Source organism: Pararge aegeria, chromosome 14, assembly GCF_905163445.1.
Source record: "Pararge aegeria chromosome 14, ilParAegt1.1, whole genome shotgun sequence".
NCBI lineage: Eukaryota > Metazoa > Arthropoda > Insecta > Lepidoptera > Nymphalidae > Pararge > Pararge aegeria.
Window position 1 is genome coordinate 15449136 of NC_053193.1, and position 22213 is coordinate 15471348.

A 22213-nucleotide genomic window follows, 5' to 3' on the forward strand; every position below is an offset into this window, starting at 1 on the left:
AATTTAGCTTAGTGCGTAAGGCCTCGGCTTCCCTTTCGGGGGACTGTGTTCGTTCCCGGCGCGCATCTCCTAACTTTTCGGAGTTAGGTGCGTGTTTAATTTAAAAAATAATTTAACTATAGGTTAATATCACTTGCTTTAACGGGAAAGGAAAACTTCGTGAAGAAACCTGCATGCCTGAGAGTTCTCTATAATTATCTGAGGGCATGGAACACTACCAACCAACACTTGGCCAGCGTGGTGGACTCCTTCTCGTGCTGTGAGGATACCCGTGCCCTGTAGTAGGCACTTAATGGCTTGATGACGATGATGATCGTTCAAATGACAGAACGTATTAAAACACTACATAACTATTATGACCATATGCCACATTTGTAAGGCCCTAAATGTCTCAAAACTACCTCAATGTGTGTTGAATCCTTATCGTTTAACTGAATCCATATGGTAACTGGTATTAACACTTACACAGTCATGATGCGCGATCTAGATAGGTACAGCCCGTTCCATGCCGAGTTTGTTTTTATCCGATTTTTAAAGAGAGCTGAACAGTTAGATATTATACGATCATAATTCAATACAGACAAAGCTCAAAAGCATAGTTACACAATCGTATAGGTACCGCTTAGTACGGTACGACGAATGATAGGGTGATCGGATCTGATAAGGCATAATACGCTGCTCTGATATTAATTAAATAAATAAATATACTACGACAATACACACATCGCCATCTAGCCCCAAAGTAAGCGTAGCTTGTGTTATGGGTACTAAAATGACTGATGAATAATTTTATGAATAATATATCTACATAAATACTTATAAGATGCAGATAAACACCCAGACACTGAAAAACATTCGTGTTCTTCACACAAACATGTTCCGGTTGTTGGAATCGAACCCACGATTTCGACTCAGAAAGTCCGTCAAAATTATGAATATGGTAAAGATTCCTAATATGGAAGCTTTACCGCACTAAGTTGAATAATTACACCTGCCGTATCGCGCAATAAGCTTAATGTGATTTCTGTTAAGTAGGTAATTAAAGTTTATGCTACGAGGATATCACATATTTGGTATTTCGATTATTGGAATACAATAAATGCAAATTTACGCTTGATAATATATTTGCAGCCCGCGCGTTGAGCGAAACATCGAACATTGGGAAACCATACCATACCATACCACCAACGACCAACGCATCACTGACAAGAACGACTTGTGTCGTTGACAGTAATTATCCACTTTTGCCTTATGTTAATAATCAATCTAACCGTACGACTGGGTTGTGTTGTATCGTTTTCCTACTCTTCCCTGTAGATAAGGATAGCACTACTTATTTCAATCAATCCAGCGCTAGATCAGCAAGAGATTAATTAAAAGTAAATTTTAATGTTAGATACTAGTGGACCCCAGCGCCATCTGTCGGGCTTATTTTTGAATCTAAACCATCCAGGATGTCACCTAAAATTATACCAAAAAATTCATTCAAATCGTTCCAGCCGTTTAGGAGGAGTTCAGTGACATACACACGCACACAAGAGACATAAGTATAAGATTATCAGGGCATTTTTATACCACCTTGAGACTTTGCAGTATATGTAAGTAGAACTGAATGAACGAAAAACAATGCTTTAGAACCAATTTGTACCTACGTTTTTTTAGACTGATGCAGCTGAGCATGCTGATATAACTTTGGTAGCTTATATTTTGCATTCTTGCACTTTATATACGTATTCGATCTTACATAAAACTAATTAATTGTTTTGATGCTATTGTTTTAAATGAGATAGGTTTTCATGCGTGGGCATTAATACGGAAGATAATAAACATAAAAATGGCGGATCCTAACTCTTTTATGCCGTAAGGCTAACTTTACTTAATGATTTTTCAGCTCGCTCCAAAACGCTAAATTCAGTAACTACTGGTAAATTTCTTCCGGACGTAACTGCGGATATTTTTGTTACCAATAATAATATTTTCAATGTTGCTAAAAGAGCTACGCCTGCAAGACCTGTTGGTTAGTTTACTTATGAACTAAACTATTGATTGGTAGAGTAAAGCCTGATTTACAATTGCATTAGCTAGGTATCAAGTTAACTTTAGAAACCGGCGAGTTAAATCCTTATAGTGGTTAGTACAGATATTTGCCAGTAAGGTAGGAAATTTCTAAATAGGTAAGTAGAAAAATGGAGGCATGCCCTATTTTTCCGCTGAGTCAAGTGCAAGATATTGCGCGTCTCCCACACCCGACAAGTAAATTCTCCTTTGTGTGAACACGAGAGCTGAAATAGCCAATATTCAAACTAAATTCGCTAATGCAATCCTAAGCAAATCAGGCTTTAGGGATAACGAATCCTCTGAACTCGGTATCGGAGCGAGACGTGCGTAGAATTTTCCCCATAAATTCAAATTCAATTTCAAAATTCAATTATTTCAAGGCCCAGTTTATGAGCACTTTTGAAATGTGAAGTCAGTCTGTTTGCAGTGACTCTTCCACCGGTATTATAAAAAACTTTTATCCGCCATTCTCAGACCCATCGCATCGCACCGTCCGCCCGAACTATACGTTTCTTGTAGGCATTCTTTCTGGCTAATATTCTTATTACAAAACTTCTATGGGTCGTTATGTGATGTCCAATAACTTTCCTCTATTAGGCATCATAGAAGATTTTTTAAATTTAACTGCCAATTTGCGAAATAAGCAAACGAAAAACAAACTCTTTAGCTTAATTTTATATATTTTATTTACTGTAGATTCTACGGGAACTGGTTACGGAAAACCATTAGTCGTCGCCGTTAATAAAAGATTGGCTCTGAGGAAAACAGAACTCTCAAGACCTTCAGGTAAATTAATCTGTAGAAAGTAGGTATTCAACTGACGAATCATTGGAAATGTTGCTATTATACTTCTTAGTTTTATATTTTATTAAAAAAGTTGCAGGAAGTGATCACCTTCACCAGTAAAACGATCTCGGTCACCCATTACATCATGGAGAGGTAAATAGAAAATTTCCGAAACCTTAAGTAGGTATGCCTTACCTACAAGCATACTTTGTATGCACATTAACCCTATATTTGCATACAAAGTTTGCCTACGTTATTAATACGAGAGTTCTTATTGAAATAAATACTTTTAAAGCAGAACACAGCAGCAGACATGCTAAAACAGCTAGTTCAACGGGAAGTACATCAATTAGACCAAAATCACGTGAGTATTGCCTCGCAAACTATCTTGTAGAATATCCGAAATCTACATAATAAATCGTTATGATTTGTACCCAATAGTAGCAGTTCTTCTGGCTTATTTGAATGATTAAAAAATATTTCAATTTCTTAAGAAATATACGATGAAGAATATACGATGTCTAAATTTCGTTTCAGTTCACATTCTAGACTTTGTGATCAGTACCTACACTGTACCATATAACTTTCTGGAGGGTCCGCCACTATGTCACTTGCCTCTCGTATTTGCAGTGGCAATTACTAATCACAGTAATCGCAGTTGGTTATTTGTTTTGGATAGCTGCTACGAAGGCCGTATCTATGTCAAGAGAAAAGGCACGCGGCTTACTTGCCGGTTCCGATACAAAATCTAATGCTAGAAGTTTGAATACGAGGAGCGTCCCTGTACCCAAATGTAAGACATTAAATTCTTGGACAAAACCGACTTCAAAACTAAAAAGCATTTGCGGCCGTGGTTTTAAAAAAAAACACCGAATCGGATGCTTTTGAATCGGTTTATAATAATTTATAAACGAATGTTATTCGAGGGCTAGCTATACATATCACAAAATAAACATTACTTATAGGTAAAGAGTCCGGCTCGAAGGACCGATTTAATTACTTTCAAGAAATAACTGACATTTTAAATAAAATACAAGATTCTAAGTGACCTAAAGGACAAAACAAAAGACAATCTGATGTAGGTATCATTTAGATTGCAGATGCGTTCACATACACTATTTATAAAAATTGCCTTAAATTAATTTACACTCAGGGCCATTTAATTTTTAAATATTCACTAAATTGCCTATCTTGTATGTTCGTAAAAGACAATAGAGTATCTAAATTGTTAATCTTTTTCTTATACTCTCTCTTATACTTCAGACATTAATATATACAGACATCTAAGACTTTTTACTATCCTGCTTTGCACCGTTATGGGATATCGAAACCTTAGATACTGTTTATTTACTTTTTGGTTACTTGCACGATAATAACATATACTAACTCGTAGCGTCAGCGAGTAAGTTCTCAAAGTTATTGTACGACCTGTAATTTGATGAAAATTGAAACACCGAGACCTATTAACACAGCTAGGATTGCTTTATTAACAGAAGCAGAACGTGTTTATACGTTCAGCTTCTGTTTTAGGATCACAGAAAAAAATGCAAGCAATTCCTACTTAGTCTATGACGCAATACTCATGATTAATGGAAATGCCGTAAATCATTTTCAACAAATTCAACAAACTAACTTTACAGATATTTAATTTAAAAAAAGCAAATTATTTGCTATATACGAATTACGAAGACATATCTGTTTTTAGATAAATCACCGACTAATCTATCTACTGGAAGTCGACGTTCAACATTTCAAAAGCAAGCATCAAGGAAAGATACTTTCAAACCACAAGGTATGCCCTACCTAAAAAGGTATCATAAAGTTACTAAAGGCACCACAAAGCAACTGAATGCAGTTTGATTCATTCGAGAAGACTTGGACGGCCGGGGTTTTGTACGCGAAGACGAAACGCGTTTAAGGCGCCGTTAGAGGCCCGGAGAGTAAATTGTTGCATTTATATAGATAGAAGTCTGTGACATACCTGAGGCCAATGCTGCCCAAGTGTGGATTGGTAGACTTCGCACGCCTCTGAACGTTGTGGAAAACTCTCGGCATGCAGGTTTCCTCGTAATGTTTTCTACACCGTTAAAGCAATTAATATTTAATTGCTTAAAACGCAAATATTTCGAAAAATGGTGTTGGGAATGGAACCCTTTCAACTAATCGACTACGGTCTTTCGATGAATATTTCAGCAAATAAGTGTTTGTTTCAGCAATTTTGAAGCCCACGCCAACAACATCCTGCGGCACTTTGAACGGATCACCAAAGGAGTCTGACAATTGCAGGTTCATGAAGATGCCTTCTCAAATGAAAGGCAGAAACTGTACGTATTCAGAACGGCGGCAGACTGGCGCAGTGGGCAGCAAACCTGCTTTCGGAGTCCAAGGCCGTTGGTTCGATTCCCACAACTGGAAAATGTTTGTGTGATGAACATGAATGTCTTTCAGTGTCTGGCTGTTTATCTGTATATTATAAGTATTTATGTATATTATTCATAAAAATATTCATCAGTCATCTTAGTACCCATAACACAAGCTACGCTTACTTTGGGATTAGATGGCGATGTGTGTATTGTCGTAGTATATTTATTCATTTTTATTTATTTATTTATTTATTTTCACCGCTAGTGAGTGATATATTTAACCTTAAAAGGCTCATATGAGAGGTTAGAAGTCTGCTCCTCCGGAAGGTGAGGTCGATGTCATTGTATATATATTTATTCATTAATTTACTTTTATGTTACAGCTATTAATCAGAGAGTTTTAAGCCACAACTAAAAGATATAAAGAGTTCATTTTTACTGATAAATAATAACACAAATAGAGTTGTGAAGGCTCAACCGGAAAGAGGTGCATATTAGTGCTAATTCTATGGTACACAAATCTATAATTTGTCAGACCACCGTGCGATTAACCTGTTTGTGGAAATCCATATAATAAATCCTGACTATAAACGCACAAGAATAGTACCACATCTCACCCAATTGTTTAATTGACAATTCTTTTCTTGTCTGTTTATAGTTCCAATTTAATCTGTGGAACAGGTCTTGGTCAATGTTTTTGTTTAAATTTATTCCTTAAACTTTATTTGAATTTTTATTTCTCTATTAATTATTACAATTGTTCTACGGAACAAATATACCAAGACTACCAAGTTTTTATTAAACTGGCCACTTCAAAATAATTTTCCAGCACAAACGATTGAGTATCTATCTTATCTATCTTTTTGCACTTGAAAGTTAAATTTGGGTGAAGTTCCACTTTGAAGTTCTATAAAATATGTCCTATTCCTATATTGTGGTTGTATTAAACAAAAATAGGAACAAAATATTCATTTTGTCATGATGTCATGTTTCACAGGATAAATGGAGACTATAGTTTATTGTAGCCCACTTATACTTGACCAACAAATATCCGAAATATGCAACTTTGCAAGTCAGCACTTTTCATGTCAGCGTTGTAAAAGATTTTAGTTTTGGTCTTAACTAAACTTTACTCCAATGAAAAACTTCATCAATTCATCTAGTAAATGAATCATAAAATTCTATTATTTAAGTGAAAAGTGGGCTTGGTCTACATTCAAATGACTCTGGAAGAGTAACTGATAACATGGCTTGGCTCGACTTGAAAGTAGATCAATATATTAATAACCACTGATATCAGTCCCTTTTTCACCAATAGATAGAGATACACTTTATATTTTAGCCATAAAATTTATAATGAAGAGATCATTTTATAAATCTAGTCCTATTTATTGAAATTGTAGTTATTATGCAATGTTGGTCATATATAATACATACAATTTTAATGTTTTAGATGCTTGTCAGGTCCCAGCTTGTAAGCCACTCCCATTGAAAGAAAATGAAAGAAGAAAACAATTATTGGGAACAATGAAAAAATTTAAGACAAAGAAATTTTGGAATGACTCAAGTATGTGAAAATTTTGGTTGTTTACAATAGTAATTATATAATAAAATATTAAAATGACGGTCTTGTTCATTTTGTCATCTCAAAAAAATCCTTTTGTTACAGAGTATGAGAAAATAGAGGGTCTAAATTGGATATCATGGAAATAAATGTGTAGGTGCACATTACAATTTATTGACCGTTATATTACAATATACTGAACATAGCATTACAGTGTTTCTGTTAACTATCAAAGTTTACGAGCATTTAAACAAATAAAAAAATTGAATAATTTATCTTCAATTTTCTTTTGACCCTGAGCCCTTTCCATCTTTCTCTTTCTGATCTTTATCCTCCTTCTCATCTTTGTCCTTTTTGATTGTGGACATGGCATTTCGGATAGCCTCGCTCTGGGGATCCACACCTGGTAGGTTTTCTAAAACACTTTGTAAGAATGCTGGATCATTCATTACCTCTGCATACTCTTCAGACACATCCATACTCTCTTCAGTCTGTGGTGTATCTTGTTGCATGCTCATTTGCATTGCAAGAGCTATCTGCTCTTCCTCAGACAGCTCCATGGCTTCTCGACCAAGTGACATGCCCATCGGTCTCTCCACAGCAGTGTTTGGAGCTTCACCAGGTTTCTCAGCCTCACCTTCAGTAGTTGTCTGCTGGCGACGTGTTTCTTCCTCCTGGCGTTGTCTTTGTTCTTCCATAGATACTCTAAGAGCGAGAGCAAGTTCTGGATCTTCATTTGGATCAACACCAAACTCGAACGGCGACAATCCAGACCCTGAAGGACCAGCTCCATCACCACCAATAACTGGGCTGGAGATCAAGGCTTCAGACAGAACCACACAGCCACCAGATGGTACAGACACCAGGTGACTACCACCAGCTGTATTCTCTTTGCCGTTCAGGGTGTTCACAAAGGACGTTAGCAGAGGATTATTATCAGAATCTTCACCAAATGAGACAACATCGCAATTAACCTTCTCCTTCTTCAACCTTTTAGCAAGTTTAACGAGCTCTTTCTCATCCGTGTTTATCGGCGAACCCACAAAAACTACAATTCTCATTTTGTGATTTTTCCCTTGACGATGCTTTAGAGCTAAGTGTGCAATTCTTATTCCGGTCAGTATATTGATATCTCCATTAGGCTGAACGCGGTGTAACTTGGATAGGATTCGACCGACATCGCTAGTCAATGTAGCAAGCACTTCCACATTCGCCAAAGTCAGTAAACCGACATTATTTTCAGGATTTGTTCGTGTTTTAGAATGACATACCAAATTTACGGCATCTTGCTGAGCCTGCAGCCTTGTTGGTAGGAAATCTCCATTTCTCATATAATCACTGTTGTCCACACAAATCATCGTACTCTCAAGAACCATATTGAAGCAAAAAAATTAATCGCTTTTAGTAGAATTAATAAATATCACAAACGACAGATGAGACATAAAATAAATTAGCGGACTCTGACACATCAAAAATCAAAACTGCTAAATAATTTTTGACCACAGATAAGTAAAATTATTGAGACAGATAACAAAATAGAAGAAACAAGAAATATCAATCTATAGATTCTACATTCACAGATTCATATGTGCTTATACACGATTCATAAAGCATGCCCGGGCTCTAAAAATACGTTTATAAGTAGTTTAATGGCAGTAGCGCGGAACCAACGGAATAGGTAATACATTGCCGACGTTGGCGTCCTTTTAAAACAGCGATTCATGTGTCCTAACGAAAGGGCCCCAAGGGGTAAATAAATAGCCCAGTGGGAGAATGGGGCAGCGTTCGAATCCCAGCACGCACTTTTCCAAGTTTTTTTTCGTTTTAAGTAATTAAAATATCACTTCCTTCAACGGTGATAGAAAACAGTGTTCTACAGAATGTTTTCAAAGCTACGGCCGGCCTTAACCCCTTCTCATTTTGGGAGACCCGTGCCCTATAGTGGGACGGTAATTGGTTGATATGATAATTACGATGATGAGACCTACTGCAAACTAGTTGAGCGCACCGACTATTGTTTTCAAAATACCATGTGACTGTACATTGAACTATACCATATTTGAACGAAACCACTGAATATGATTCAGATTGGGTCAAGTACACAGTAACCTAACCCAGGACTCTCAGATATAATTAATAACTTGTAGTTCACCTCGATTTCATCCATGCACAAATCTAGATCTATTATTTTGTTCAAACTAAATACAAAGTAAAAATCCGTATACCTACTTTTGACAGCGCCAATGACTATAGAATCATTGACTGTCAGTTTTAATCATTTAACTGTGGTATGTATTCTTGGTTGTCTATTGTGCGGATTTTTACTTGGCAATTGATTTATTGAAATACTAAAATTCGGGTTAATTCCGAATAACCATGGCTATCGGTGACTATCCGAAAGAGTACAACCCAGCAGTTCATGGACCATATGATCCAGCGCGTTACTATGGAAAGCGTAAGTACCTGAAATAATTTTCATACTTTGAAGGTAATGTCCGATTATGTAATTTTAAAATTTTGTCTTGTTTTTAGCCGACACTCCTTTCGGGCAGGTTAAGTTGAGCGAGGTGGGATCATGGCTCGCACGCAGGAACAAAAGCCCATCTGCGTTCATGGGTGCCTGCAGCCGAGGTACATTTTTTTATATACCTACTTATAATTTTTTTTAGGTTACCTACTTGAATTATTCGTATAATAAATATAAAAAAAAATGCCTGATCAATTTCCTGGTTAGCAGCTATTATTACAAATCATGGGTTGGAGTTATAATTTTAACATCTTTAGATTTGACCAGTCTGTAAGACCTGTAGTTAGAAATTGGCACTGTCTAACCCAATGCAGACAACCTCAGTACGATAATCAAATCTGCCCTGGCTATTATGAACTGCTAAAAGCTAAATAATCTGACCAATCCTGCAATGTTCATTTTAAAATGTACTGTGCTCTAAATCCTTTTTTCTGACGAGAGAGAAGGCTAGACTGGGTTTCTGGGAATGACTTCTTTTAATAATTTTTTTTTTTCAGCTTGGTGGAGTTGGCAGCACAAGTATATGCAGCCAAAAAGAGTTAATGCAGCTCCGTTTTTCCAATTACTTGTTGGCAGTATGACATTCTTCTACGTGATCAACTACGGCAAAATCAGTAAGTAAATTTTACAATTTTCTGAAGAGATTGTATCTGTAGAATTGCCAGACTCAGGGATTATGAAATTGAAATTATTTTTTCACTACTTTGTTTATAAAAGAATGCTGAGTTAATATTTTAACCCATAGTTAACACTGTTGAAATAGCAAGGTATTGTTAGTAAAATTAAGAAATCTCTCAGTTCTCTTCTACTTGAAACACCATCATTTTAATATCAATATTTTTTTAATTACAGAGCACCACAGAAGCTACAAATACCACTAACTGTGAAAATGGATGGTTTAATGCAATATTTATGTGTATGAAATGTAAAATTTATGCATGTATCTATTCTAGGTTGCATTCAATAAAAACAACAATGCTAGTATAATAAAGTAGTTTTCTTTAACAAAGACATTTATCCAATAGAATAAGCCAAGACATATATTTGTCAAATTTCATTAAGTACTATTTTTGTTTATTTGTTCATTATAATATCAAAACAAGAAAATCTTTAGATGTTAATAAACAACCTTTAACATTAGTGTGTTTTAAGATGCTTTTTTTCATCCTGTTGCACTGTTGAGTAGTAACTTAAACAAAGGATGTTTAATAAAATTTTATAAAAACAAAAAAGTAGTAATACAATTTATTGTTCAGTACAAGTATTTTTACATACTAAAACCACAATAAACAATACAAAAGGCAGTCTTATTGTGTGTCATTGCCAATGCATTAAAATGAAATAATTGTCAATATTTATAAAATAAATATCCTAGAACAATAAATAGAAGTGCACTTCTGTTTATAGCAGCCCTAAAATCAAATAATTGTTAATCCTAGTAATCATACCTCAGAATTATGAAAAGAAGTGTATTTCTATACTAAGCAGTATGCAACCAACATAAATATAGGTTAATGTTCTAAACATGCTTTTCATGTCTTTTTCAATGTTAAAACTTCAGGTTCATACAACTGGCAAAAGAGTGAAACAATCACCAATGTAGAACCAGTATGCCAAAGCCTTATAGAACAAAGTACCTACATGATAGTATTATAGTCTAAAGCATACCTTTTCTGTATAAAAATTGGTTTCGGCCTGGGATACTTTAATAACTAATTACTAAGCAAAATGATTTACTACTTTCAGCTATGATTATGATTTGCTATGCTAGAGAAACAACATGTGTTGACTGTACTGACATTCATTCAAATTTATTATTGTATACAATTGAATATTAAAATTGGGTTAAATTAAACAAAAACATCTGAAAATAATATTTACTTCATCACAGTAATAATTTATTCTACTGTAAATGCATACACCATACATGTGCACAATCACTGAATCATTCCTAACACAATTTATTATTCACTGCAACTTCAATCTTCGCACAGTGAGACATCACATGTACACAATTGTTTAATAAATTACTCTGAAAAAGAAAAGAAACATGTCATATAAAATGTATAAAGAGGAATTTTTGCTACTTGAGTTACAATTTAGCAACATGTGATATTGTAACTGGGTGTGGACATAAACACAGCTATATTATCCTGCAAGGCTAGAATGGGCAAGTGACACTGACAAGTGGAAACAATATCCAAATAATATATGTGTAATAATGAACAGGGGTAAACTTCTTATTTTCCTGTTCCCATGCTTTTGCAGTTGGACATGATAATTAAATCCCTTGTCTGGGGATAAAATCGGGGGATATTGTCTCCCGCTTGTGTCTATAACTCCAATTAGGCTAAACTAGGACAATAAGTAGTCTTTTATGGCAAACAGTATGTGGTAGTACACATATAGAAAAAAAATTTATTAGTATTCTGAGTTCATAAGAACTAGCATCAAAACTATGATTTTACCATCTGGGACTGAAAAATTATAAGTAATAATCTAATTAAGTGAAAATCTGCTTTAAAGTTCTAAAGACATTCAATGTAACCGGTATATATAGGGATCCAATTTGACATCATAATACACAAAAAATATGCATTATTTTATGTGTATTATGATGTCAATGTGAATGCATGTAAAAGCAGCATCAAACCAACCTTAACTATTTCAATGTTGAACCAAATTGACCAACTATTTAGTAACTATTCTGTCCTAGTTATCCTGTCATCTTCACATAAAAATAGTGATGAGCATACAACTGTCGCAGTCAAATTATGAATTTGTAAAGCAGATTGCAACTTGTTGCAAGATTTACAAAATAGAGCAGCTGGTCACTGTTCCAATACAAAAGTAATTTTTGCTATACCTATGGCTTAAAAATATACTACTAGTGAAAGTTAATTGACATATTGTTCATAAAACAAGTGTCACAACTTCAGAGCTTGTATACCAGAAGTAAGATATTATTTTACCTAATAGCATATCCTATTACAAATCAGATCTGCCCATATATTTGGGTTTTAACTCTTCTATCCTTTTGATAAAGTCAGTCTTCTCGATGCAGCCGTCACACACTTCGTCCCAGTCATTTAAAATCTTCTTAAGATCCCGAACTTTCAGTTTCTTTAGATCAACATTGTTCAAGTCAATTTGCTTGTCGAAGCGAAGATCGCAAATTTGTGCGTCCTTTTTTTTCAGTTTCTCACAGATTTTATCAGCAGGCATGGACCAACTCAGAGGTTTGGACAGTTCACCGAGAATGCCGGTTGCCGACTCTTCAAGCCCTCCTAAATAGTAACAGAACCGATTCTCCTTATTCTTTGTACCTTTACAGAACTTTTTGAACTCTGTTTCGATTCGTTTTGTGTCTTTCTTTACGTCATCGGATAACGTGGCCGCGAATTTCTCTACTGTTTTTATGCATACTTCACATTCGCCTTCTTTTAGTGCGCTGGTAATTTGCAACACCGCCGCGAGAAGTAATAAATAAAACACACTAAATTTACACATTTTAAATTACTTTATGATCAGCAAAAAACTAAATACAACTTAAATACTTCCAGCGCGAAGCGAAGCAATAGTAAAATTAGAAGGACTTAAAAAATCTTTCGGCCATTCATATAAGATCATCCATGACGTTGACACTTTGACAGCATTACTTGGCGAATTATGATTGGTGCACGTTTTCCTTTCAAAGGCGTTTCGTTTATCCTAATGTTTAAAACTAAATCCATGGGAGATAGGAACTTACTTTTTTTATAAAATTATATGAGAAATCAAATGTCTAGGAAAACAAGCAGAACAAAAAAGTTAATTAAGCTTTAACCATAGTTAATAAAATTATTAACTGAATTAATAAATAAATAAATGATTATTGGATTCATATCACAATACTTTTATTATAAATCATCAGCTTGTAACGCACTCTTGGTATACTGTTTGAACTTAATAAGATTGTAATTTTCTTAATATTTCGTCTGTGATAAGTATTGTTGCGCTTGCGTAGCATACATCTTAGGTAGTATCCATTATGATCTGCATCTGTGCCATTGTTGCCATAGAAACCATAGTTGTTTGTCAATAAAAAACGCAAAGCCAGAGAAAAGTTTCAGTTTGGTCGATATTCCAAGGAAATTCTTGGGGCTATTATAGTTAGATTTTACAATAGGTGATTTACAACAATGACCCAATCAAATTTGCAAGATAACCCAAAAGGTGCCCTCGAACAATATTTAACTGCTTTGCAAAGTGAATCGAAAATAGTTCGAAGATCTGGCTTAGTCAAGATAAACGAAGAGATATTTGAAAATCCATTGAACGAGGATTGTGATTTAACTGTTGTTTTCCCACAAATCTATGCGTATATACTTAAAAGCTTTTCTGACGTTTCTGAAGCGTGTAGAGATAGTGCGATTTTAATAATATCTAATTTTATAGAGCGGTTGCCCCTAAATGATTATTATTTAACGTACATACTGCCAGTTGTAGTCCGTCGCATTGGGTGCCCTGAGCTTGTTGAAGAATCTGAGGAAATACGCTTAGTTCTGATTGAGCTTGCACATAAAATATTAAAAAAGTATAAAGGAACACATCTTTTGTCACCATTTATTAATGAATTCACAAGTATTTTAACTAAAACGAGTACAGATCCATATTCCAAAGTTAAACTGGAAGCGTGTGATTGTATAATTTTGCTGACCAAAGTTATGCAGCGAGATTTCCATTTTCAATCAGAGAGTTATGTCAAACCAGTTTTGTCGAACTTTAATCATCAACATTTTAGAGTGAGGGTTGCAGCTGTGAGAGCTATTGGTATGTAATGAATGTTTACAAAAGAACTACAATTTCTACTGAATAAATAAGTTCTGTTTGTTGCAACATTGGCAATATTAATATCCCTTATTACTATTGATAGACAAGATAAACTAACAGTTTATGAACTGTTTTAAAATTTGTTGTGCTGAAGAAATAACCACCCATCTTTCTACTGGGCCTGTCAGTACTATTACAGGAAATTACTATTGTACCAGGTGCAACAAACAAAAAATTCTCACAGGCACACATGATTACCCTCTTTATCATCCTTGCAAAGCAAAGCTTTCTTTGGAAGGTGATGATGATAGTGAAATGAAAATGCAGTTAAGTATTAATAGGCAGTTATGTAAAGACATTTTTGTAATCAGTTTCTACCAGAATGCTAAATACCTTGCCGGCATGTCTTTTATTTAATATATGACCTTCTAGGTGCAATAGTCCTAGCAGGCAGCGTAAAATGCTTTGAATTGTCCATCACTCCCATGGCAGAGAAACTTTTTGATGAAAACACTCAAGTGAGGCTGCAAGTTACTATGGAAATTAGTAACTGGATGCTGACATATAAAGATCGGTACTCATTCTGGCATCGTATGATACCTCTGCTGCTTACAAGGTTAGAGTTTTTTTATGTTAATTAACTGTTGGAATAAGGGGTTTTGCACTATAATGAATGTGGTCTATGTCTAGACCTCAAAAAGTGGTGATAGATGGCTAGGACTTCGGCTTCACTTTCGGAGGGCCGAGTTCGAACCCCGGCGCGCACTTCTAGCTTTTTGGAGTTATGTGCGTTTTAAGAAATTAAATAACACTTGCTATAACTGAAAAAAAAACATTCCACTGCTGGACTATAAATCTCTCCTAACGGGAGGGTTTAATCACCACACAATTTTTTTTTTGGAGAAAACATTGTAGGAAACTACATAACTGCTCTCATGCTCCAAATCTAAAAAGACCTGTTCGAAAGTTCTGGAAGTTTTGGAAAAAGTATTGTTGCTTAGTACTTGTTTATTTTTACTGTTCAAGTCTCAGTGATGTAATGGCTGATATCCGGGAGACTGCGTCGAAACATTGGGAGGCCATAGGCCTTCAGTACATGGAGGAAAATGAAGAGGACCTTAAAAAGAAAACTGATTTCCTCAAAGACACACCGACGCACTATCCCGATGTCAAGCGACCAAATCTAGGATGCAGGGTACTGGTGCAGAGCAATATCGGGAAAATAGTGCCAGCGATTGGTCGAGGTAACGTATTCAACAGTTCTTTAAATAAAGTCAAAGTCAAAGTCAAAAATATCTTTATTCAAGTAGGCCCATAGGTGGCACTTTTGATGCGTACATAAGAATTACACGGTAGTGAGATGAAGAGAAGTAGCAGTTACTTTGCGGAATATATTTTGCTTTGTAGTAATATATAGTATAGTAGTTCTCGAATGACTTAAATGAACTTAAAACTTCTTTACAATCCGCAGAAACCCGACTTATCTGCACCATGCATTGTATTTCATTAGTCTATTGTCGGAGAGAAATGCACGTAGAGTACGCATTTTGGAAGTCTTGTGTCGAAATGGCATCTTGCAGATTTGCCTGGTTTCCGTGGAGTATAACTCATTAAGTTCAGACGCTCATTATTTAGTCAAGCTCAATAATTGGACTGCTTTAAAAAGTTACATGTACCTACCTATCTAGGATTTATTTAAACTAGCTGTGATCTGGGGTTTCACCCGCTACAACTTCGGATTGCAGCATCGTGCTACTTAATCCGCGATTTCTTCAATTTTCCACGACCAAGGTAGGGTAAGGACCAAGGGTCATAGTAAAGAAAGCGATGCAACTTTATAATCGACTAATGTATGTGGGCATAAAAATACTTCTTCTTTTGATTTATGGCTTTTCGTACTTAGTGCCAAAACAGCACAATGTACTTTGCCACATAAAATATTTATCGGAGCTTCAATCACAATGGCAGTAGAAGCATCAGTTAGTAGAGCGCGCTATCAAAGATTTCTTAAATCAGTAAATGGTTAGGTGAGCAAATTTTCTTATAAGGGGTTTACCGGGCACGCCGTTATTCACCTAGCCACCCACTAATAACACTAATAACGTCTTCAAGGGTTTGCTTTAGGAGGTTTCGTTTAGTGGTTTAGTCCTGTATTTCCAACAATATTGTCCGGATCTTCACAAAATGTAAGCATAATCAAACTAATAATAAAATCTTCCCAGTAAAAGAAAAGTTATTAAAAAGAAATGGAATGGAAAGTTCTGGAGTAAAATCGACGAAAAGTTTTATCATGTATACTGAACGAACCCTATTGTTTTGCGGGACGAAGAGTACTTATATACTATTTTTATCCGAAGTAACGACCAAATTACGTAGAATTCGTCAATTTTTATCATTCGTGTCTGTGTTTTTTCAATCATAGAGATGGACGGATGGCAAGCAGATGCTCGTCTGCGATGCGCTCAACTATTGTGCTGGTTATTACTGTGTGCTGAAGAAGGCTCCACTCAGCATGCCAATACTATAGTGAGAACATTACATAGAGGTGCATCGGATGATGACTCGAGAGTTGTGCTTGAGGTGAGTTTAGTCGTTGATCTACCCTCGGTTCCTAAAAGTCCAAAGAATTTCAAGATTTGGTCCATTTTACTCTGTCTAATTCACTGATAATTATCTCTGGACGGGCTTTTGTCACTTTGTGTTTCTAATAAATTGACGTCATTTTTGCGCTGTAAGTTGTGTAATCTTTATATATATATTTCTTGTGTGCGTGTGTATGTCACTGAACTCCTAGACGGCTGGACCGATTTGAATGAATTTTTCGGTATGCGTTTGGGTGGCACCCTGGATGGTTTAGATTCACAAATCAGCCCGACAGATGGCGCTGGGGTCAGCTAGTTTAATAGTATAATACGAGTGTGCAAGCGACTAAAATTTTAATTAACAAAAAAAATACATTATTTCCTGAGACTCAAACGCCTCATTTGGCCATTCAAATTGAGACAAAATTTAAGCTGTCATTAGATTATGGATAGCCAGTCCAGTGTTGATAATTAGAGATCAATGTGCGCAAATTCATATAAATACTACCAATAAAGGTGATAAATAATAATCCTATGCAAACAGATAAAGCGGGCATCCGAGTTGTTCGGCTACTTCATAACACCTGACACGTGGTGGCCGCTCGTAGAAGCTGAAGTGGATTCTTGGAGTGCACTGCTTGTCATTACCCACATCCTTAGGGGATCTCGCGCGGAGCTGGTCAAAGAGAAAGTTTTGCAGGAGCTCTGTAAGGAATTAGCTGATCCGGATAGGTGTCAGGTTAGAAAGGTAAGATAATTGTATTGTTAAAGCAATAAATCGCTGCTTAGTTGTGACCATCCACTATGGACTTTTGAGAAAAGGAAAAATCTATTCTAGCTTTTATAGATTTTATTTGTTGGGATTCGTTATTTTTTCAGTTTTTGCATTTTCAGCAAACAAAATATGACTTTCCATTTGTTATTTATAGCCAAAATACCAAACAAACTTATTGCATGTGACCGAGTCCTTGATGGATCTCTGTGGAGACAATTGCCTGATTGTGGCAGATCAGCTGTTCGTCATCAACTTTACCGTATACGCGATGCCTTATGACGATAAGATGCAGATTATGGCATTGTGTAAGTATTATAAGTGACATATATTCCAAGAATTCCAAGCAGGTTCCTGGTTCCAGGTCCTGTTCTAAAATTTACAAGCTATTCGTGAGAGTCCTCCTTTAAGATTCCATGCTGGAAATTCGGATCATCTTCATCTTTTTGCTAAGCGGGTAGGCAGGACATGAATTGTATACCATCACCTCTTTCTATTCTCCGGGCTTATATTAGTTACCGCCAGAAACAACCACACTTTCTTCGGTGGAAGTGTTGAGGGTGAGGTTGAGTTATTATGTGTTTCCTTAGATTCTTTTATGCATTAGTTCCGAGCAGTGACGGGTGATACCTTTAGTGTAGTGGAAACACCACTGCCTTCTGGACGTCTGCACACACTGCTAATTTAAGCCGTAAGCTTCGTAATTTGGGTGCTAGTGTAGCTTTAAATCGACCATAAATATTTGAGTTCCCTAAATCGGTGAGTTTCAGACGCTGGGGAATATTTATAATTAGATGTGTCTGTAGTAATATCTTTGATTGGCTTTCCGCTGTATAATAATTTGGTTAACAGTCCTTTGATTATCTGTGCCACTGAGTAATTCGTAACACACTTGAATTAATCACAGCCCCCTTCTACTACTTTTCTTATTTGGGTTCTCTCTTTTGTTTCCTTCTTCTACAATTTTGACAGTCCAATTTTCTGTAGATCCTCTTACACATTGTCCATCCTATCTGCTCTAGTTCTTACTTAGAGTCTTTTTTGCTGCGGTATCCATTTTGTTATGACACTGACTCATATTCTTCTTGTTTGAAACATATCAGACGTAATGAGTAGATATTTAAAATTTCATTTGTCATTTGTGTAATGAAAATAACTACTGACTGAAATTATTCTTTAGCTAATCTGGACAAACTTCGCTGCATAGAAAAGTGCGGCCGCACCCTTACCTCTCTGTACGATAAACATATCTGTCGGATTCTAGCTGACATAAACAGTGATGCTATCACTTGGAGCCTGCTCACGCCTGATCGTTGTTTGCTCGAGTGCGTCCTATTAAATTCAGGTCAGTATCTATTAATACTATGTAGTACATGGATTAACCATAAAAAAATGTGTGACTGTTTATAAAGTTTCAGTTACTAATTAAATAATCATTGGTTTAGAATAACCAACGCCATTTCAATGTTATTAAGATTACATTTTAAAGATGTGAGCTCTTTGTTTTTCATTATTTTTTCCAGGATCAGCAATGGGCAGTCAATTGCACTTAATTGCACCCCTTCTAAAAGAATGTTTAGCTCCTCCGAAAGTAGACCCTGAAGTGAAACTAAAAGTGTTCACCGCACTGTCAACGGTTCTCTTGAAACGACAAACAAACTTTAGGAAATGCGAACCGGACAAGTTAGAGTCGTTTTTGAAGATTGTCATTGACGGTAGGTATAATTATGTAAAACAAATGACAACTCATATCAATTTTACGCGAAATTTTGGAGTTAAGCGTAAATATTTGGATCGTTAACTTTTGGTTTATGGAACGGATTAACAAATTACGATACCAGGACTGGTTGGATCATTAATATCCGGATCTCAAAAGTCGTTTTTTGAACAGACTCTGAAATGTATTTTTGAAACAAATGTAAACCAAAATTTAGGTCAGGTTAGAAAACCTTGAATTTAAGACCTTAAGATTTTTAGGTATTATTTCATTGAACGGGCTTTTTTGTAAAGAAGTATTGAACCTCCGTTACATAAGTTAGATTCCCCTTTTAAATGGCCATCTGAAAAAACTCATCTTCATATTTTTGGGTTTTTCCTTTTAAATGGTTATTATATAAATAACATTTAATATTCTAGAGGTGATAATGCCGAATTTAGTATGGTCGCCTGGCAGAACCTCTGAAGCAATTCGCACTGCGGCAGTTGCGTGTTTGTGTTCAGCTTTGCAAGACAACCCTGGCGAGCAGGTGCCTGTGGAGAAAGGTGGCGATGGCGATAATTATGACAAGGTATCATGGCACAAAGAAAGAATGAAAAGCTTTTTCTGTGCCACAGTATGTTTAAATCAAAATGTATTGCGTTCATTTATCTTATTTTTGAGTAGACTTTCTTCGCATTCGATTGTATTCGTCCCTTTTGAAAATAATTCATTACCATGTAAATAACGTGTAAATTGTATTCATGGCCGTAAAATTAAATTCTTTCTCATTATAGTTTTCTTTGAGTTAAATTTAACTCATTCGCGTTGAATGGTATTCGTTCTTGTTAGGCTACTTTATACCACTGTAAACAGGAAAATAGAAGTACTTTTTAGAACGGGAATTTAGTGTCCCAGTGCCGAGCCTAGGGTATAGAAATGAGAGATGTAGAACTGACGAGCAGTTTCAACGGTTCATGGGCTCTTGATTTTGTGCTTTTCAGGAAGTAAACCTATTTCCAACAAGGGAATCCCTCGAGCCTTTTCTGGATCAAATGGTACCTCTGTTAGTTAGTCTAGCCGATGACAATTCCACTTTGACGAGACAGCACACCTTGAGAGCGATATGCTGCCTAGCGACCTTGGCCCGCCAACGTGATTGTTTTACTGTTGAAATACTGCATAAGTTATATTTTGGTGAGTAAATCCTTATTACTCCACTCTACCTTTTCTGAGAGCTTCCTGGTGTTCCCAGAAGTAGGCCGTTACTAGGCTGATGATTTCTTTTGAATCAAATGGTTAAAAGTTTTGACCTGTTGTTAGTTAAAACCTATTTATTTTTACTGTGGCTAAAGTCCACGGAGATTGTATGTATTACTATGTTGTAATATTTTAATTAGTGCTGCCACTGAAGTTTATTTATTTATTGAATTGCATCCATGCCTTTACATAGTCATGAGAGCCTGTCAGGGCGTAGCAATAAGAAACAGTTTGAGCCTTATAATTATTACAAATACACCATTTCAGGATTCTAAATAGTGTTAGTAGAAATATATATCAGATGCCAGAATAATTAGTTACTATTAAAGATCGTCAAGTTAATAAATCTATTATAATATATTTGCTTCTCTGTTACGAGCCCGTGCTCTTCTCATAGCGAACTATTGACAGGAAATTACTGTTATCACGACAGTTGCGCAGTGACAGGCGACTGATGACTGACTGATTCCAGAACTATAAGCATATGTTATAATTCTATGCCAAAAATGAAGTTAATTAGTTGTTTAGTTAGGACGCGTAGGAAGGACAAACAAACACATTTGTGCATAAATAAATATTATATTTGCAGTGGTGCTCAAGCGTCTTGACGACAGTAGTGACAAAGTGCGTTCGTTCGCCGTACACACACTGGTTACTTTATTCAAATGTCGCCCCAACGCGTACGACACGACAGTGTTCGGTGCGCACATCGACGCGCTGTATAGCGCTATGTTGGTACACTTGGACGACGCGGATGAAGCTTTCCGGAAGGAAATGTTAGGTGAGACATTTGTAAATCGACAGCCATAATAACCAGTCAGATCTGATGTAGGTACACAAATCGTTGAAGTTAACAAAACTGAGAAGCTTCAGAATAGCTTTTGCATTTGTTCTTAGTGGAAAAGGATAGCTCTTCCACGTCTTATGTGTGTATATCTCATTATTAACAAATCGAAATCAAGCCAATAACAGTTTTCGAGATTGGTCTTAGCTCAATCATTTTATCTTACTTTATTCGATAGCCTGACGAGAATTGGCTTCCTTGGGCCATAGCCTTCTTTAAAGGTTGTTTTAATTTTTCGGGAAGGTTAGGTCTAGTTTTACAGTGTATTTCCATATGTTTTTTTTTTACTCTACGGTTAATTGTCTGATCAGAGTAACTGAAGGGCTAGCTTTTCATTCCGTGACTGTTATTGATAAGTAGACAGATAATTTAGGTGTAGGTTATGTGATAATTTGGAGATTTTGTATATTCATTGTAATATGTTCAAAAAGAAGTCAATTTTATAACTTATTCTTTGATTAAATGTTTTTGCTTCCAGATGCTTTGCTAAGTCTGACCGACGTTGATCCTAGGCTGTTGATAAAAAAAGTAAAAGCCAATATACATTTATACAGGAACAAAGGTGCTTATGAACGACTGTCTAAGCATATTGAGAAAATAATTACGTAAATGAAATTTATAAGTTAATGGCGTTTAAAAATAAATTTATTTTATGTTTCCTGGTAAAACTATGAGAAAAGGTGCATTAAGTTATGTTTTAATAAGTAGGTTGCACATGTGTATTTGCGCGAAATAAACAAAACATGTTAAACCAAAAGTTGTTTTATTTTAAAACTTAAGGTAGTCCTACCTACGTTACAACTGAGTACCTACCTAAGACAGCCGACGCGACACTAGATGATCGGCATAAACTGAAACATTAAAATGTTTCATCCATCAGTTACTATAGTATTGTGTAATGTTTCTAAATTTCGTTAGAATGGTTTATAGCCCTTCATAGAAAATATTT

General features: G+C 35.7%; 4 protein-coding genes and 2 long non-coding RNA genes across 6 annotated transcripts; 4 read left to right on the top strand and 2 right to left on the bottom strand.

The window, feature by feature from the left end:
• The first annotated feature begins 1137 nt into the window (after window positions 1-1137).
• LOC120629621 lies at window positions 1138-2838 on the top strand. The gene is made up of 3 exons (XR_005658993.1): window positions 1138-1230; window positions 1892-2017; window positions 2755-2838. It is a non-coding gene; the product is annotated as an uncharacterized LOC120629621 (long non-coding RNA).
• Window positions 2839-2947: 109 nt separating this feature from the next.
• LOC120629623 lies at window positions 2948-3631 on the top strand. Its single transcript, XR_005658994.1, has 3 exons — window positions 2948-2997; window positions 3143-3208; window positions 3524-3631. It is a non-coding gene; the product is annotated as an uncharacterized LOC120629623 (long non-coding RNA).
• Window positions 3632-6925: 3294 nt separating this feature from the next.
• On the bottom strand, window positions 6926-8242 carry LOC120629525 (26S proteasome non-ATPase regulatory subunit 4). Its single transcript, XM_039898475.1, has one exon. It carries the CDS (start codon window positions 8145-8147, stop codon window positions 7050-7052), a length of 1098 nt encoding a protein of 365 aa, XP_039754409.1. The 5' UTR covers window positions 8148-8242; the 3' UTR covers window positions 6926-7049.
• An 802-nt stretch (window positions 8243-9044) lies between these two features.
• Window positions 9045-10296, top strand: LOC120629186 (putative ATP synthase subunit f, mitochondrial). Its single transcript, XM_039898024.1, has 4 exons — window positions 9045-9226; window positions 9304-9402; window positions 9796-9912; window positions 10151-10296. The coding sequence occupies exons 1-4, from the start codon at window positions 9148-9150 to the stop codon at window positions 10177-10179; spliced, it is 324 nt and encodes a 107-aa protein (XP_039753958.1). The 5' UTR covers window positions 9045-9147; the 3' UTR covers window positions 10180-10296.
• Window positions 10297-11161: 865 nt separating this feature from the next.
• Window positions 11162-12949, bottom strand: LOC120629185 (mesencephalic astrocyte-derived neurotrophic factor homolog). Its single transcript, XM_039898023.1, has 2 exons — window positions 12271-12949; window positions 11162-11330 (listed from the first exon to the last, which is right to left on the bottom strand). Exon 1 carries the CDS (start codon window positions 12806-12808, stop codon window positions 12287-12289), a length of 522 nt encoding a protein of 173 aa, XP_039753957.1. The 5' UTR covers window positions 12809-12949; the 3' UTR covers window positions 11162-11330; window positions 12271-12286.
• Window positions 12950-13347: 398 nt separating this feature from the next.
• On the top strand, window positions 13348-22001 carry LOC120629184 (dynein assembly factor 5, axonemal). The gene is made up of 12 exons (XM_039898022.1): window positions 13348-14110; window positions 14543-14726; window positions 15137-15354; window positions 16533-16690; window positions 17237-17440; window positions 17622-17772; window positions 18645-18809; window positions 18988-19179; window positions 19601-19752; window positions 20165-20357; window positions 21010-21201; window positions 21743-22001. The coding sequence occupies exons 1-12, from the start codon at window positions 13480-13482 to the stop codon at window positions 21871-21873; spliced, it is 2571 nt and encodes an 856-aa protein (XP_039753956.1). The 5' UTR covers window positions 13348-13479; the 3' UTR covers window positions 21874-22001.
• The last annotated feature ends 212 nt before the right edge of the window (window positions 22002-22213 follow it).

Coding starts and splice junctions, on each gene's coding strand:
- LOC120629525 (XM_039898475.1), bottom strand. CDS start 8,147: ATGGTTCTTGAGAGTACGATGATTTGTGTGGACAACAGTGATTATATG.
- LOC120629186 (XM_039898024.1), top strand. CDS start 9,148: ATGGCTATCGGTGACTATCCGAAAGAGTACAACCCAGCAGTTCATGGA. Junction 9,227..9,303: donor AGCGCGTTACTATGGAAAGC/GTAAGTACCTGA, acceptor TCTTGTTTTTAG/CCGACACTCCTTTCGGGCAG. Junction 9,403..9,795: donor CATGGGTGCCTGCAGCCGAG/GTACATTTTTTT, acceptor TTTTTTTTTCAG/CTTGGTGGAGTTGGCAGCAC.
- LOC120629185 (XM_039898023.1), bottom strand. CDS start 12,808: ATGTGTAAATTTAGTGTGTTTTATTTATTACTTCTCGCGGCGGTGTTG.
- LOC120629184 (XM_039898022.1), top strand. CDS start 13,480: ATGACCCAATCAAATTTGCAAGATAACCCAAAAGGTGCCCTCGAACAA. Junction 17,441..17,621: donor ATAGGTGTCAGGTTAGAAAG/GTAAGATAATTG, acceptor TGTTATTTATAG/CCAAAATACCAAACAAACTT. Junction 17,773..18,644: donor GATGCAGATTATGGCATTGT/GTAAGTATTATA, acceptor ATTATTCTTTAG/CTAATCTGGACAAACTTCGC.